Source organism: Halyomorpha halys, unplaced genomic scaffold (genome assembly GCF_000696795.3).
Source record: "Halyomorpha halys isolate HHAL.00 unplaced genomic scaffold, Hhal_1.1 Scaffold29.1, whole genome shotgun sequence".
Classification (NCBI taxonomy): Eukaryota; Metazoa; Arthropoda; class Insecta; order Hemiptera; family Pentatomidae; genus Halyomorpha; species Halyomorpha halys.
The window spans coordinates 533,410-552,102 of NW_027115892.1; the positions used below are offsets into that span (position 1 = coordinate 533,410).

At 30.4% G+C, this 18,693-nt stretch overlaps 2 protein-coding genes across 2 annotated transcripts in view; both read right to left on the minus strand.

Moving 5' to 3' along the window:
* Positions 1-8,062, minus strand: part of LOC106684528 (uncharacterized) — an 11,490-nt gene extending 3,428 nt beyond the window's left edge. Inside the window, exons 1-3 of the mRNA XM_014426660.2 lie at positions 7,901-8,062; positions 4,160-4,411; positions 2,481-2,652 (exon numbers count right to left, since the gene is read on the minus strand). Coding sequence (XP_014282146.1) covers positions 2,481-2,652; positions 4,160-4,411; positions 7,901-7,902 — 426 coding nt within the window. The 5' untranslated portion in view covers positions 7,903-8,062. The remainder of the gene's footprint in view (positions 1-2,480; positions 2,653-4,159; positions 4,412-7,900) is intronic.
* Positions 8,063-9,655: 1,593 nt separating this feature from the next.
* The window catches only part of LOC136797136 (odorant receptor 30a-like), a 42,506-nt gene continuing 33,468 nt past the window's right edge, over positions 9,656-18,693 (minus strand). Inside the window, exons 6-7 of the mRNA XM_067052853.1 lie at positions 12,473-12,628; positions 9,656-11,084 (exon numbers count right to left, since the gene is read on the minus strand). Coding sequence (XP_066908954.1) covers positions 11,040-11,084; positions 12,473-12,628 — 201 coding nt within the window. The 3' untranslated portion in view covers positions 9,656-11,039. The remainder of the gene's footprint in view (positions 11,085-12,472; positions 12,629-18,693) is intronic.

An 18,693-nucleotide genomic window follows, 5' to 3' on the forward strand; every position in this document is an offset into this window, starting at 1 on the left:
AACAACATAAATAAACCAAACCATATTTATTTATTGGCATAAAGTTTTGTTTATTTATGTTGTTCTTTGCTGACCGCACCCTCCGACAAACTTCTCTAATCATTAATCTACAGTCAACTATCTACACCTCATTAATAAGTAGTTTTGTACTATTTGAGTTTTTTCTTTGACCGCACCTTATAAATTTCTGTTCCGAATTGAGCGAGGACCAATTTCAATTCAAAGTTGGTTGGTAAATAAAAGTTTGCAACAGATTTAGGCTGTTAAAATTGATGTGCAAATTATGGAGTAACTTCATGACAATATCTTCGACTTAATCATGATTGGTCCGGTTCTATTGCTCAATTAGTGGGATAAGCCCTGAGATCCTGGATTATATTTTCATATAATCACCTCATTATATTTTCTCCTCTGTAGTGAGACCAACAGAAGAGGCATATATTTTATATAACTTTATGTAAATATTTTAAATAATTTGTGTATACATTATCATAATCATTTTCCCCTATACCGTTTGAGAAGTATGGGGTTACAATTTGTAGAGTCTAGACCAGATATCTCGTTCTTGGACCATCACCCTTCTCCTACTCCAGTCCATATCTCGCTTCCTGAATGTCTCCTCAACACTCTCCTCCAAGGAAATGCGTGGTCCTACTCTTGGCCTTCTTCCCTCCACATGAGACTTAAATGTCTTCCTGGCAGTTCTTTCCTAGTCCATCCGAAGGAGGTGTCCGAACCACCTTAGCTTGTGCCCCTCTAGGATGTTCTCAGCCAGTTTGACTCTGAGGTTAGTCCTTATGGTACTGTTCTGTACTCTTCTCTACTCTTCCTTCCACTTTACGAAGGTACCGCATATCCATGGATTGGATCCGGCTCTTGTGTTTCAAGGTGAGGGTCCACGATTCGGAAGAGTAGGAAAGAATAGGGAGGAACATCGATTTGTAGATCATTATTTTAGTTTTTCTCGTCACCTCCCTTTTATCCAGAAAATCACTTCGAAGAAAACTAAATATTCTTCAAACTGCACTGATTCTTTGAGAAACTTCTTCATCAATGAAGCTTATTTCGTTGAGAAGAGCACCTAGATATTTGAAATTCTGGATCTGCTCAAGACTTCTCCCATTCACTGGGTGGTTCCTTTGAGTATACACCATGCAAAAAGCATATATACATATAGTGTTAGTACAAAATTATTAAAATGTTGTAACAATATCATATACAATACAATAGAAAAAACTAGACAAGACAAAAAACAAGAGGTTAAAAAACAATATTAACAAAATATATATATATACAGATTTGATATATCATAAAGTATGATCATTTAACAATCTGTTAATATGTCCTTTTTAAAGACATACATCTTGGATTAACCAGACAGAGTTTCAGCACTGGAGGTTGCCCATTAAAAAAGGGTTCTACTATAGGGGTATTCATGATGTTGTGTTAAATGTTTTACCATGTTAAATGTTATAACTATAAGATTGTGAGCAGGCCTATTTGAAGTCATGTTAAACGTTAAATGCATAAGAGTCCCTAGCGGATTTTCTCAGCAACTTGTTGTATAAGCCTTTATGTTTATAACTTTCCTTCCAGACCCTCATGTTATTGTTTACTTCAGTTTTGATTTAAGTAATTAATTACAACATGCCTAGAGTGAGTGAAAAGTGGAATTTGTGAGAAAGTTTAGATTATGAAATGAAATGAAAAAATAACTTTATTCTGGGACATATGTCCCCTAAGAATAATTACATGGTTCATATAGTGAGATTTTTATCTGGCGAGCGTTTACAAATTTTCAGATAGTAGTATGAAATTACATTGTTTTTTTTACTGTTTTTTTTTTTCTCAAATGTATCATTAAAATTATCCATTCTGGTTTAATAACAGGGATATGAATACCACAAACACACGAAAGAACTGAGCTGTCACAACAAACATGGCGGCAATATCAACTGGTCTATTGCGTGACGTCATTCTCCATTTAACAGACCAAATAACAGACTCTCAGCCATGTTAAATGTTATTTCGTTTTACCACGGTAAAAGAAGGCAATTTTTTTTTGATTTAACATGAGTTTTTCCATTTAACACGCTTTAACATGTTAAACCAAAGATCATGAATACCCCTTATATTATAAATTGAAGGCTGAACTAATGGTAAATTGAAAAGATGGTCCAGGTGGCAATCAGAAAAGCAATTAAAAAATAGCCGTTACAAATAATTTAAAAAAGTATAAATATATAAAAAAAAATATTCAATTTAAATCTCTAGCATTAGAGTGCCCCAAATGAAAAACTATGAGGGATGAAATATACGTTAAAATTTAATTTATAATTCAAACTATTTTTCAATTTTTTTTATGACTGCTGTCTGGACCATCTCAACTATATTATCTACATATTCCATCCTCCTCAAATGACCACTAAAATACATCACAGGTAAAAATGAAATTGAAATAGTTTACAATGTAAAAGTACCTCCATAGGTTCAGTTTCATTGTCATCTTCCAATACTAGTGTAAAATCTAAGTTATCTTCTTCTTCTTCACTTGAAGAGTCTTCCTTCCACCAGCTACCCAAATCTTCCATTTCATCACCACTATTATTTCCCATTTTTTCATCATCGCTTACAGTTGTTGGGAGTGTTTCCCTGGCAAAATCGTCCAGTGTTATACACATACCTATAGAAGTAAATAATATATCCTATTTTAAATAATTGATATAATATAAATATATTCCACATTATTTACTACACTGTAAAGTAAATATAGCGCATAATGTCTGCATTTAAAATTAAAATAACAGAAATTTTAGAAAGATTAAGCTTAAAAACTGTTGATTTCATAATCTGTTATAGTATCTGATTTATTTAAAACAAAAAAAAAAAATGTTTGTTCTACTTTAATCAAATCATCTTTTGTTTTAAGTAATTTTTTATAATAATTAAGGTGATACAATCAGCAATATTTTTTGTTTTTATTCTACAAATAAATCCATATTGACTGGCATATAATAACCTTTGAACCCAGATAGAAAATGATAACAAAAAAAAATTAAATAATTTTCCTTTTCTCTGCTTCTAGGACACATTGACAAGAGCCCTCAGAAACATTTATAATGTTTTTCAACCTAGTAACACCAACAAATGGTTGAATAAAAGAGAGTGTAATCCTCCTCAATAATTTGAAAACTTGAAAAGTCGGAAATTACATCAAACTGCAAAAATTATAGCAAAACATTTTCAAAGAGGTCCTAATTCACAAAATTTATTATGAACGCAATTGAGAGAGGTCAGTTTTCCAAAAATTTTTATTTCACCTCAGAGAGGCCTCAAAATCTATTGTGAATTATGAGTAGTGGAGTCCTGGCACTTATGTCTAACATTTCTAATCACTTGTGCATATACAATTGATATGCTCTAAATTAATGGTTCCCAGTATTAGGAACGAGGCTGTGACAGGGCACTAGGAAATAGGAGAAGTTAACCTTCCTAATGGTGGCTACTAAGTTTAATTGAAAAATATTCATATGTTTTATTTTTATTTTTCTCCTGTTATTCTCTGTTAACCAACATGTCTCAAATGTTCCTTCAATAAAATAAATTAATACTATTTTTAAATCATTTAAATATATTATATTCACAATTTAATTTATTTTGATCTTGATTTATTAGTCAGTTTTTTGTAGCGATTGGTCCATTCTTTTTTCCATACAAATTTCAGATTTATTTAGTTAATTAGATGACTTGGTCATGTACTTATTGTCTGTACAAAACATATATGAAAAATCCAAATATAATGCAGATGAAATGGCTAAGAATAGTAATTATCCTGTAATATTAAGTACGTATCATTCATTCAATGCAATGTCACGACTCGAAAATCATGATTTTTGAGTTTAGACTATAAGAACAATGACAATGATATTAACTTTTAACAAGCAGAGTGTCATTTTTGAACATCCAAGGTTCATGTTGTCTTTAAATCTTTTATCATAGTTTTACAAAAATTAATATAGCATCTAAAACTTTTAATAGATCTAAAAAATGTTAATATTTAGGTGTAATAATTGCATTGAATGAGCAATATATACCATTAGTCACATAACATCAAGTATTTGTTGCAATGAGTAAATCTGGATTTATAAAAATTACTCACATGTCTGTTAATGAACTATCAGATGAGGAAACTATGTCCTTAGGAGTCAAGGAGACCCCCAGGACAGAGCCATCAGATTTAAGCCTCACCGTTACATTTACTTTATTAGAGTTGAACAGTTCCAGCGCCTTCTGGTCATTAGCAAGCAGCTTCCTTACACCTTCGTAAACAGTCATATTTCTGTTTTTCTTGGTTTTATGATTATAGGCAATAACTCGAGAACTGCATGGAACTACCTTCTCTTTTTTGTTCCTAGGGGAAAAAACACAAAAAAAAAAAAATAAAATAAAATAAATAAATAAAAAGAAACATTAAGAAAACAGAAATAAAATAGATAAAAACATTGGATTAGTTTAAAATAAAGATTTTATTCTCTTAAACATAAATAAAAACTAAAATGGTTATTAAAATTCAAACCAACTTTCTCAGTATTTTAAGTTTTTATATTCTAGTAAAAAAAAAAAAAATTAAACCTAATAACAGCAAGTAAGATTCAATGAAAACTACCAAACGTGAACCAGTTGCTATATATTACAATTACTAACTTCAAAATAACTATGTAAAAAAATGATTATTAATTAATTAGAATTTATTTATTATTATTTTTTTTTTTTAGAACCCTTGATTTTTAAAATCCAGAAGCAATTTCTTACTTTTTTATGTTAATATTTCCGTATTGTATTTTGAAAATAAAAGAATTCCTAGAAATATTCAATTTGCATGTCTCATCCTCAATACATCACTATAATATTTGAAATCTAAGTTTATTTGATGAGGTTAGTGAAATTCTAAGGATATAAATTTATTAATTTGACAATTTTTCATCCTAGGTTTTCTAATTTTAACTATTCAATAAACTTTCTCTCCGAAGCAACCATATTTATTTGTAATAAGGGTTCAAGCTTAGTGAACATCTATCTTTAAGTTTTTAATATGTCCTGAGGCACCATATATTTGGTAGAAACTTATAATATAAACTTTTTTTTGCTGGAAGATTGCTGATTGACTGTGCGATCAAATTAAACTCAAATAGTACATAATATTATTATTTGAGTTTAATTTGATCACACCCAGACCATATTCCATTTATAAACTTTTTTTTTCTATTTCTTTTCTGAGGATTGACTAGTTGGTGGGTTTCAACATATACAGGGTGGTGAGCAAAGTAGCTTGAAGAAATTCCCTGACGTTTCCATATTTTTCCCAGATATTCTTTATATTGATTATTTGTTTTTATCCAACAAGTTCTGGATGCTTATAACAGTACTAAGAGGACACTTGTTTTAAACAGACACAATTTTGTATTCTGAGAAACACACTTGTTCTTCAAAAACGCTCCATTGTCTTTGCACATTATCCTATATTCTCATCTATTCCTCCATCTCCACTGACAATAATTCCAAGATAGAGGAATAAATCTACTCTTTTCAACTCTGCAGTTTATTCCTCTGTTCTTTATTTTGACTGTGCTAAAAATAACAGACCCACCTTTGCAGATTTTTCTTTCATTCTTTTCATTTTGTATTCAATGTTTTGGAAAGATTATGCCAGGAAACAGATCTCATCAGAAAACTCTGTCTTCTAGTCAGTCCATATTGTCCTACTATATTCCCTATTCCTTATGGTTGTATGCATAACGTAATCCATTATATCAACAAATAGAGTGGGCGGCAAAACACATCCTTAGTGTGCTGTATTTGTAGTTTTAATTGCTTCAGTAAGATTCCCTTCATGAAGAACCTTGTACTCAAAGTCTTCATAGAATATTTTTATAAGGTTTAATATTTTTTCTGGGATTCCATACAATGCAAGCAATTGCCACATTATTTTCCTATTGACCGAATCAAAAACTTACACTCACTACACAAAAACTCTACAATGACCATATATAGGGTAATTAACCATTCCTTACTTTGCTCTATATGAAAGGTTTTTATAAGATCGGCGGAACTCTTATCACATCTCCAGCCCTAACTTTTCATCTAAATACTTTTTAGTCCTGTGCTTTATTATTATTGTAAGGACTTTAATTGGAACATAGAGCAATATTATTTCTCTCCGGCATGGCCACCAGATGGTTCAATTTCTGATGTAGTGGACTTCTACAGAATGGGAACCACTGCTTGAGGTGGATGACAGAGGGCATTTTTATACTTCAACTAATTAACACAACTTCATACCCATGAAAGCAGGACTATTACACTTTAGAAAAAATTCATTATACGAGATAGATCAAGGAATTATATTCAAATATATAAATATTGTAAATGGTATAGTACAGTAAGTTTACTTGTTACTGAACTAATAGTTGAAAATATTAGCTCTTATGGAACTATAAATCTGTTCAGTAAGTTTTTTTTTTTTTAATTGATCCTTTTTTCCCCTCAAAAATTCGGTTATTTTTCAGTCAATCAGATGCATCAGGACATATTTCATATATGTATGGAACAGGCATGTATTATCTAAATTTAATAAGTGTAAAACCGCAGGCAAAAGCAATTACTTAGAAATAAAAGGAGCTCAAAGATGAAATGAAATCTAATAACAGACTCCTATCAAGCTGAACAAAGCCAATCCCACCTCAACCTGGAAAAGTACTAGGAAACTGGTTAAATTTTATACAAAACAATAATAAATTACCCAATTAAGTATTTTAAAAATAAGTTTACATCTAGTAAGATGTCCATTAGTTAAGTGGAAATCAAATTTTCTGTAAGGTCATTCCACATCAACTCGGCACACTTTTCAACCTTACCACTTCAGATTTTATTCAAATCTTGCTCAGATAATGTTAAGCACAATACAGTTGCTGTTATACATATGAAAAAAACTGACAATTGGAAGCAGAATGGTTATTTTTGCCACAATACATGATCAAGGTATTTGTAACGGAGTTGGAAGTTTTGTACAAAAAAAAAAAAATAACAGCCACGCCAGTTTGCAAAGACACTATGAAAATCAAATCTCAATATAACCAGTGGAAAACATTGCCAATGAATAGTTTACTTATTCGGCCCATGAAGACTATGTTGAATCAGAAGGTTTTTAGATAAAGCATCGCCTATCTAAGAGATGCACCAATACTAACATTTATTTCCAAAACTACATAAAAAAACACTGGTTAAAAGCTTTTAATGTAATCAATGATTTCCAAAAATAAAAGAATCCCCTGGCTGTTTAACTGAATCATAACTCACGTTCAGGTTATGTTTATTTTCATGAAAACTTTAATATTAACATAGCTGTTATATAACATTATAATGAATGGAGAGATGAATTTATAAGTTTTTAACATCGAAGTCATTTCCACCCCATATTTATGGGAACAATTTATACTAAATCACAAAGCTGGACTTGAGATAGTCTAGCTCACAGGTACTGAACAATTTTTTCTTAATCAAAACCATCAACAATTCTGATGTGAATATTTTTTAAAATATTAATCAGGGATAAAACAATTATCATTTTATAATTATCAAACATTTCACAATTTAACATTATCAAACGTGAAAAAGAAGCAACAGATTTTAATAATGATACTCCACACCTTAATAATGCCCATCCTCCTAAAACTTGTTTCTTAGTTATTAAAACTGATTCACACCCAATTTGACAGAAAAAGCTTAAGTTACAAAGAGAAAATAGAAGTATAAAAATCAGTTTACATACTAAAATTGTTCTTAGCATAAAAATGCATTTGAAAGCAGAAAAAAAAACTGGGATATAAGTAAAAATACTTACATGGTGCGATTTGGGGAACATAGTTAAAAAAATAAAATTAAAAATTATCTATGGATGGACCTAACTGCCATAATTTTGGCAGTGAAAGTGAAATAACAATAAATTAATGAACATAAAACAATTTGAATTCATACGGTGTTGTTAAGTTTCAACAGGTATTCTGTATAGAGATGTGTAGTTCGTGAACGAACTAGTTCAAATGAACTGTTCACATTAAGGAACTACTTAGTTCAGTCGTTCTTTATGTGGTCCCTAGTTCCTTAGTTACTTTTTCTTGTGGACTAACTTGGTTTTATAGTTATGAGTAAGAACTTCATAGGAAAGCTAAAACTATGAAACTGAGTTATAACTATCGAACTAAATTGGAACTATCGACCTATTGAACTATGAGGATTCGTTGTGAAAAAAATATTTATTATGTTTATAGTGAAATCAAAATGTATTTACTTTCTGTTAGTTTTCGCTTTTTATTAATTTACTTTCTTACTACAATTTCTTTATTGTACTTTTACTTTGGTATAACATTGCCGACGTTTCGAACGGTCTGTTAATCTTCAGGGCCTTATTTTAAAAAATATATATTGTTACAAAGACTTTTCTTACATTAAAGTTATGAATTATAGCCAATAGAATAACACCTGACAAAAAATAAAAGTAACAATGATTTCCAGTAAACAATTTTGGAACACTATAGGTCAAAGGATACAACATATCCAATTAAGATTGGTCTTAAGTAATAATAATGACTAAAGTTTCAACCTCGCATTACGAAATCAATTTACTCCCAAATATTTCTTTCAGGCTTATATTTGCCCATTCGCATTTCTGATATAAATTGAGTTAATCCAGTCTGATACGCCGAAAAACAGCCTTTTGAACTAGATAGTTTCTTTAGGACGTCGAAGCCTCAAAGGATCCTTCAATGAAAAATGAACTATCTAGTTCTAATAAACCATCTAGTTTAAATGAATCGTATAGTTCAAAGGAACTGTCTAGTTCAAATAAACTCTCTAGTTCATTATACTGAATGAACTGCTGAAGAACTACTTAGCTCATCTCAAACAGGATTCATCCTTTGGGTCTGTTGAAGCAACACAGTTTAAAGTCTACCTTCACCATTTATAATCAACTAAATCTTCTTTAAGACTATTCGGATTATTTTTATGAAACTTGGTATTATACATGTTTCTCAATACATGTGCTTGCCCTTACCTTCTGGACTTACATTTCCCGTCGTAACTGCAGGCTCGAACCCTGCAGAACGAAGTTTCCATCCTTCGAGGACTTACGACTCATTCCTGTAAGACTCATCTTGTCCATTCAACTCCTAGACAGCTACCTAGCCCTATTGTCGAAGCCTTCTGGAATAAAGTACCTCAAATCTTCAATCGGAATCAAAACCATCTAATATCTAAAACAACACCCTCGACACCATAATCTTTCATCTCGTATACTTTCATTGGTGTATAAAAGAGGAAATAAAAAAGAAATAAATTATGCATACACTGAATAAAAAAAGGTGACATTTATCCTAGTAATATTTTTTGAATTGAATTACTGAAAGTATATTAAAAGAGTTTATTTGCATATTGTAGTTAAATTAATCATAAACAATAATGTTAATGTTAAGAGTTCATTTCGAAATGGACATAAAAATATTAAATAAAATAACTTTTACCTATGCATAAAAATATGCAATTAAATTCTATAACTTCAAGTTTGTCTCACATTGAATGAAATTGTTGATGTAGAATGGAGTAGGGACAAATAACGAAGATCTATTTCAGATGTGCTATAATTGGCATTAATCTACAGGAGTGTGAACATATTTTCTGGTTAATTTTTAGGTAAAATTATAAAAGCATAACACACATTGTTGCTTGAGGTATGAAATAACATGGTTATAATTATAGGTACAGCTATAACCACGCACATGATTTAACTTGTATAACGCCGATGGTCTTTGTCATTTATTTATTACAGTACTGTTAGTAAGGTTTTTAATCTAAATTTTTGTTCCAACGACCACTTTTGACTGTCAAGAACTGTATGGAGCATGCGCAGTACGGGTTTTTCCTCCCACAACTGTGTAATTATTTACAGTCAAAGGTGGTTGTTGGGACATATCTAAAATTAGTTATTGGAAGGGATGTCCCTATGGGAAGTGGAGAGGTGGCGAGAGCCATTCCCAAAAAGTTGGAATATTAAATTCATACTAATTCAAACTGTGAAAAGATAGTACATATGCTATTTCAAAAAAGTTATTAAATTTAAAACCAACATCAAACCCTCTGAAGTTCGGTAATAAAATCGGGATTTTATAGAAATAATGTGTTTCCATAGAAAATAAAAATTGTCAGGTTTCAACATTGGTAAAAAAATCAAATTCACAATTACAGGGAAAATTAAAATATTTCATTCTTGCTTAAAAAATAATAATAGGAAATCATCGGATTATTTCAGAAATATTTAGATGAAACAAATTTACATTCCAAATATGATCTATTGATTAAAACCACAATTTGATATGATAATTGGAACGTTTTTTGATCTTTTATCCAACATCAGGTTGTGAATTTAATCAATAAAGCATTTTAAGAAGATATGTTTCAGCTAAATTATTAATAAACGCTCTATCCAAAAATTTTAAGCAAGAGTATGAAAAAATTTATTTAACATAAATAAAACAAAATTTTATAATTCACAATGAAAATTTTTATACACATACTTCTAACCTGGCAAAAATTAAGACTTTCTATCTTATTTAAAGGGGATTAAATGCAAATTTATACCTTATAAAAATATATATATTATACTTATAAGTAACAATTGTATAGAGTAGTAAAAATATTAACAGAATTTTTGAACAGTTATTTATTACAAATAAAATTACAATAAACATTATTGTTTTTAAAAACTAGAGTAATCTTTTTGAGTCTTTCTTCTTACTATAGTCATTACGTCTTTTTTTGCAATGTGAATTTCGAAAGTAAACCTACTTTATATGAACATCCAGATTTTCTATACCAATTTATTTGTGTTTTGCTAAACAAATTTTTGCCATTCCTATAATTACTAATAATCGGTCGTTGACATAGTTTCGGCATGACATTGAAAAAGTTGTCCATAATTCTTTTTTCTAGGCAGTCATCATGTTAAGGTAATAGTACGTAGCCTTCACCAACTGAAATAATAAACAATTAAAATGGTAACATAAGAGTTTAATAACAAATAAACTAATGGTTAAATAGTTTAAGTTAATGAAATAAGAATATAAATGTTTTTGAATCGACTTGGGCACAATAGCCTTCAATAGAAAATATTTTAGAACGAATAAATTTTGAGATTTTCCTTATAATATTAAGGATCTCATTTTTTTTTCTCTCACTCTCAACTTTTTACTAACAAATTATTAAGTTCAATACTACTACTTCAATATGCATTTTTACATATAAAAGTATATATAACAATGCATATACACGAAAATGATATTGTCCTTTGATCACCAAAAGGGTATTTCAAGGGCAGTTTAGGTTTGGGGAAGCTTATCTATCCTTCAGATAGATAATAAGATATCCTTCAGTCAGAATATCGACCATGGAGACGGTCCTTTGCCACTTCCGAGATCTTGGTGGAGGACCAATCTCTCGAAAGAATGGGTTTGTTCAGGCCTTCATCCAGTGAAAAAAATGATATGCCATTATCCTATGAATTCCGCAACAGATAGGAGCTGGAGTTTTTTTTAGATGACTCTGTTCTTGGACCTCTTTAGTGCCTCTGATACTCCATCATAATATGGAGCTCTGAAAGCTCTGAAGTCAGTTAGGCGTGGTTTTACAGAGTTGATGCAGTAAAGGTGAACTGTAGAGAAGCGTCGAACGAATTATGGCCTAATAAATCTGGTGCTTGAGTTGAAGAGATGGCTGGGGGATGTGGGCAGGTGGTACATCCTATGAGACGACTGCTTGGTGAGTTTGGGCCTTCCTCTTAAGTGAGTGGAGAATATGAGTTACCTGTTCAGCATGTCACCAAGGTAGAGGATGGAGTTGGAGATGATTCTGTTCGTCTTTAACCAAATAGGTCTTAGAGAGTGTGTTTTTATTTCAGTTCTGGAAAGACCTACCGTTGTTCATGAGGGAATCTATGATGGTGGCGGATGCTTCTTGGACTAAAGAGGACCCAACTAGGTCGGCCGCTGGTGGCATATATAACAATATCTTCTGCATAGACAGCGTAGAGACCATCAGTGCCGTGAAAACAGTGAACATTGGTCCCAGTACCGAGCCATGGGGTATTCCGAAGGTGAAGAACCTCCCTGATAATTACTTATGGGCTTAAACGTGGGAGAAGAATACAGATAGAGAATAAAGAATGAAGTGAGATAAAATTATCAAAAGAAGTTAGTATTTTTATTTAAGTTTTAATGTACTAATAAACAATTGCTTTATTAAAAATCACCACAAATGTAGTATATGGTGTAAAAAAAAACTATCCAAAGTTATATAACAATTATTACTTTCATTAAGTAGGGATTAAAATATGTATAATATTTACTAGTTTTAATATACTTACTGCCATGTATGCTTCTTTTCCCACCCTTTGGCCAAGTAAAAGTTTATAAAACATAGGTTCACAAGACCTTAATAGCATGAACTTTAGCGTTGAGTGGCACTCTTTCGGTAACTTGTACCATTCTATAGCGTACGCTGTTTCGGCCACAGTCTGAAGCTGAAAAGAACAATATATTTAATTTAATTAAAATTTACAAATTTTTAACAATAGGGAACAAAAAAAATATATATATCTTAAGCAGTTGAGCTCTGTCATTAAAGCTGTATTTTCGACTCATTGATTCTATTTTTGAAAATCAATTCAAAATTTTTTTCCTAAATATTAAAATTTTATCAAATTAAATTTTCACTTCCTTAGTTGTACTTGTAAACAACTCTCATGTTATTTAGTGTTTGTTATTTTCTTATTATAATATTTTTTTCGTATTCATAATGATTTTTTTCTCATTTTTAGTTGTTATCTCAGTTATGGAACCAGTATAAGTATCTGAGAAACTGATATAGATAGATTCACATGAAGGAGTTACGGGTGGATCACGAGCCGTTAGTAAAATAGCTATAGTATATTCTGTACGAAATAGATTGGCAAAAGTGATGCTTTCATGTTCAAATTATAATAAAATATTTAAATTCTACTGCGATATTGTACATCGATATTCTAACAATATCTAATTTAAACATTGCTGTCCTAATGTAAAACATTTGTATATTTAATAAATAATCTTAGAATATTTATATTTCATTCCAATATTTCTAATTGATACCGACCTAAAATTTTGGCAATGATATTCCATTTCGATGTACCTTGTCAATATTGATATTCCATTTTCTTATTAATATTGATATCCAGTGTATTGCGTACCTTTAACAACGTATGACCTTCGAGAACAAACGTCTGATCTTTTATGGAAAGGCAAATAATTGCATTCCATTAAAAAATTCCTCTGTTCGAAATTTTACAATCTTCAAAATGATATACCAATTTGTTATGTAATAATAATTTACGTAACCTAAAATTCACACTTTGAATAGAAGTTAATAACTGATGAAAGATGAAACTAATCTGTGGCTCGTGTAGATGATTTTTATTTTATAATTACATTATACAAGAAAATAATATTAAAGTGAAAATACTAGTAAAGTCGAAGATCACCTCAGCTTGTCTCAATTAAATGTTCAGTAAATTGTTTCTAAAATCCAATAAAAATCTTTTAAAATCAAAAATTATCCTTTCTAAAAACTAAATAGTAACTTCGTAAATAATAAATACGTGACTTTTTGAAGATGTATCATAATTAATGTGAATAAGGGTCTTGAAAAATGAAACTTAAATAATTCGTTCAATGATTTGGAATCTTGCGAAACAAAGTGAAGGGTCTGTTTCAGGTGAAATAACCATAAATAAGGCGTTGGTTTCCTGAGAAGAAAAAGTAGGCAATCAGAAGAATCATGTTAATATCAACCAATTTAGGACTTAATATTAAGTAAAGTCAAGTTTTGACTTTGGTTTGCGCATATAAATAATTTGGTGAAATAAAGTATTTGAAAACTAAAAAAAAAAATAGTTTTAATTAGTTGTTAAAGTATTGTTTATTACGGTAATGGGTATAGTAGCAATACAAATTTGTAATTTTTTTTTTAATCCAAGGCTATTGGATGACTTCAAAATTATGTTTTTATTTGAATTTTAAAAATATCATCTTAAATTAATTTGATGGAAAATAAAGAAAAATAAAATTTTTATTTTTATTTTTTTATCCCCACGCATTTTTTTTTGCCTATAAATCAATCAATCAGGATACCGCAAAATCCCAAAATTTATTGGAAACTTTCATTCTTATAGGGATGGTAACCACATGTGATTTTTTTTCTAAGCTCGAAACAGAAATCCCAACAAACATTTTTCTTCCGTATTCAGAATAGGTAGGATGCCCCAGAGCTACTATTAAAAGATTTAAGTGGTACTTCGCAGAGAGATAGTATAAAATACAAGACCACGGTCGCACGGAGTATTATCAATGAGGAAGGTCTGTTATTGCATTAACATCGAAAGAATTGGATCCTTCAATAGTAAACAAGAAATAGTGAACTTGCCATAAAAGATATAAAGCTTAAAAAGTGCACGAACCTTCATTAATTTTACATTCTAAATGTTGGCCAAAGGTTTCAAAGTATTAAAACTGAAAATTCCTAAAAACTGATGTGTAACTTGGGAAATAGTGAGTATTTACTATTAATAATATCTGAAAATCGAATACGAAAAATCCGTTCTTCCACTGTCCTCTGTCCGCGATTTTTCACCAAAACTATCTGTAGTTAATCCATTAGGTTAGGTTTTTATCAGAAAAAAAGAAATACATTAAATATTAAAGAATCAAAAAAAAGTTATAGGATGAATCTGTGGTAATGCAGCTGCTCCATGTCAAAAGTATAGGAGGGGAGTAGCAAAGAAGACTGCATCAGAGCATAGATGAATCATTTGAGGAACTACTGCAGAAATCTTTGAATATTTATAAAACAAAGGAATAAGGACGATAGTACAGAAGTATTAGGGTCTAAAATTGTAAAGTAGTCACTGGATACCTATATCCAGTATATATACCTATATATACTGGATACCTATATACAACCTATATCCTTTAAGATCTGATAAAACAAACGAAAGAATCATTCCTTTACTGGCTAAATAAGAAGGATAGTAACACATTTACCACTAATAACATTTTTTTAAGAAGTAAGGTTTGCTCAAAATAAAAAATGAGAACAAATTTTGCGCAAGTATATAGAGTCAATTGGGCAATAAAAGATCAATAGCTGCTAGGGTTACTCTAAACAGAATGAGGACTCAGATAACACAAAATGGCATACGTAAATCTCATCAACTTACCTGACTGGAAAAAATACTTTAATTATTTGATGAAGCAAGATGGTTCATTACAACGATAGATGGAAGATAGTAGTTGACAATACGAAGGGATAAAATTATAAAACACACCTCAAGCTATTTCAATATAGAGAAAAAAAAGTTGCAGCACTTTTAACAAGATTCTATCATACAATAATTGGCAGTGACCAAATACCAAGAGAAATGAATCTCGGATATGTGGGGCCAATTAACGTTAAAACAATGGAGGTATCTGTGTTACTAATCCTTCTGTAAAATTATAAGAAATTAAATAGGATATGGATTTAATAGTTCCGATTTCCAATGTGGATTTAGACATTGGGACGACCATATTTACGATAAGGGAACTACTGGAGAAACATTAAGCCGTTTTCCGGAAAATGAAATTCATATTTATAGATTTAGAAAGCATATGATAGTGTCCTCACAAGATTATTATGACAGGTCCTCCCAAGTGCAGGAATCATTAATGACATAGAGAGAGAAAGAAATATTTTATTCATTCATGCTGCCCAAATACATCGAGTTGCTACATTACACAGCATACTGATCAGTCCGTGACTGGACAAATATAAGTTACATATTTTAACATGATATAATATAATACATAGATAACATTTTTTTTTTTTTTATAATTATAAGGGAAATGTGTAAAGGGAACACCTTCCAATCAAAAGTTGGGCCTAATCTTTTTGTGCCTTTCCCAACAAGTCTGCTTGAACCTCTCTTGAGGTACAGTCTGTCTCCTTCCCTGTTCATGATTTGTGGATTCCATGTGTGTGGAAGATTGGAGAAAAAAATGTATATCTATGACAATTCAATGAAAATAAGATGGATTCCTCAACAACTTATTATTCGCGTACGAACAATTCATCATTACCAAGGATACAGAAGACTTTAATGACATATTGAGAACATTAGAAGAGAAAAATAAACTATAGATTTTTGTTATTAATGTTGAGAAGACGGAACTTATCATCCAGTAATGATATAATATCGAATCCTGGTGAGGCGCTGAAAACTGTACATTTTAATTACTTTGGTTCCACTATTGAATTAACTGAAAAACAAAAGTTTGCAGAGGCTAAAAATGTTATATCGATGATGAATTTAATATTATGGAGTAGAAATATTGTTTATATAACCTATAATATATATTTAATTCTTACGTCTATTTTAATTGTAATTGTAACATTGTGAATATGTCAATTGTAATCTACTAACTTTGTAAATCCAGTGTAAATGGCCCTAGTGGTTGAAACACTTAAATAAATAAATAAACACATCTATTATAAAATAAAAAAAGGTTATTTACTTCCACTCGTCAATACACTTTATTTAAAGATGGTAAAATGATTAATAAAAATATTTATAAAACTAACAAACAAAAACTACCTTGCCTCTGGCCCATAATCATTTTTTAAAAAACTCTGCACTTCATACACAATAAAATTAACTACTAAAATCAAAATATTAAACATAACCGACATATACTTATAATTCACACAATCAACATTTTCTTTCTCAGTTGTCTTCGCCTTCTACAATCTAATCATAAATTTAATAGGGGTGGGAATTTCGAGGAGGCTGTGATTTTTTGGTATTTGGAAAAGTAGTAATGCTACTAAATATATAAAAGTATAATATTGACATTACAATCATATATGATGCATAGAGCAGAAACCTATACCAAAATCGCGATCAAAAGAAGCAACTTCTGGCTACAAATGGATGGACTACTAATGACGACTGGATGGACTATTGATGACTAACAGGTATCCAGAAAAGATAAAGAGATAAATGCAAAATATTGAAATTAAATTTTAAAAAATAATAAAATAAAAAATCATTCTGGAAGAGATTAGGGAAAACCATTGAAGAAGTATAGAAATTTAAGAAGAATGTCTGAGGGAAGACTATCATGAAAGGTATACTCCTGGAAAATATATTGAAGAAGAGGACGAAGCAGACCGAGAAAAACCTGGACAATGTGTTGGAATCCTTCTAAAGAATGGAAGAATGGAATACGGCCTAAGAGAATATATGGATCTGAGGAACAGGCTAATGTAGAAGGTTATTCAAAATTCAGGTTAAGGGATCCAAAATATTTGAGTCGAAAATCTTAAAGAAAAAATTAGATTGCATTTGAACATGGCTTGCAAACAATAGTAAAATTTTTACGTAAATGGAGCAATGTTATCTATTATGAAGGAGTAAGTAAAAGTGTTTAAGTCCAAAAGGGTTGCGAAAATAACAACATTTTCTAATGCTCCAACCTGTATAGTTGGGAACTTAAGGATTTCTTCGCATCCAATAAATTTTTGTACCAACGCCCATGCTACCAAGTATCATCAAAATGCTATTTAAATGCGATTTTGTTTTATAAATTAACAACATATTAATTATCTTACAAATGAGGAATTTCAAATTGAAAGAGAAAGCACTAAATTTCAAATATTCCAGAAATATCCTGTCAACAATTATTTGGTTCAATTTTCAATTCATATAATCATAGTTTTATAACAAGTGAATCTGAAAAAGGAAACCAAATTCTTGAAATATTTGGTATCAATCACTCTCACTTTGCAACCCTCCTTAAATATATTTTAAATATTCGGGGTATATGTTGTACTTACTAAAGAGATGTATGCTTAAATTAAATTAGTTAATATCATGTTTATAAACTTCCGAATAAAATCAATAATAACACAGGTCTACAGGTTGGGATGTCAGCTGTTTAAGCCGTATAAATAATGGGGACCTAAGATACTACCTTGAGGAACACCGGCGGACTGAGAAAAGAGAGGTGAGTAGGCTAGGTTATGGTATACTTTAAATGTTCTATCAGAGAGGTAGGAGCAGATTAAAAGAAAATATGTAGTGGGAAGGAATTGTCGAAGTTTATAGAGCAGACCTGGATACCAGACATGCCAAAATATTTTAATTTGGTTTACTTATAAACGATTAATAAAGGTTTGAAGTTGATCCAGAAAAATGTGCAACGAAATTCAATAACTTCTTATAGTCAACCTGTGATAATATATAATATAAACAAGCAAATATGGCATTTTATTTAATTTAAACAAAAAATAAGAAACTAGGAGGGAATGGCGATTTTGGGCCCTAAAAATGAGGAGCATTTTAGGACTTTGGACCCTAGGTTTTAACGTCTTGTTTAGGGCCTAGAACCGCCATTTCCTCCTTCTTAAGGAGAGTTACGTAAAAATATATACAGAAAATAAAATTAATAAAAAAAAAATACTATTATAAATTAAGTATAAGATAAAATAAAAAACCTGCTTCATATTCTAATTTAT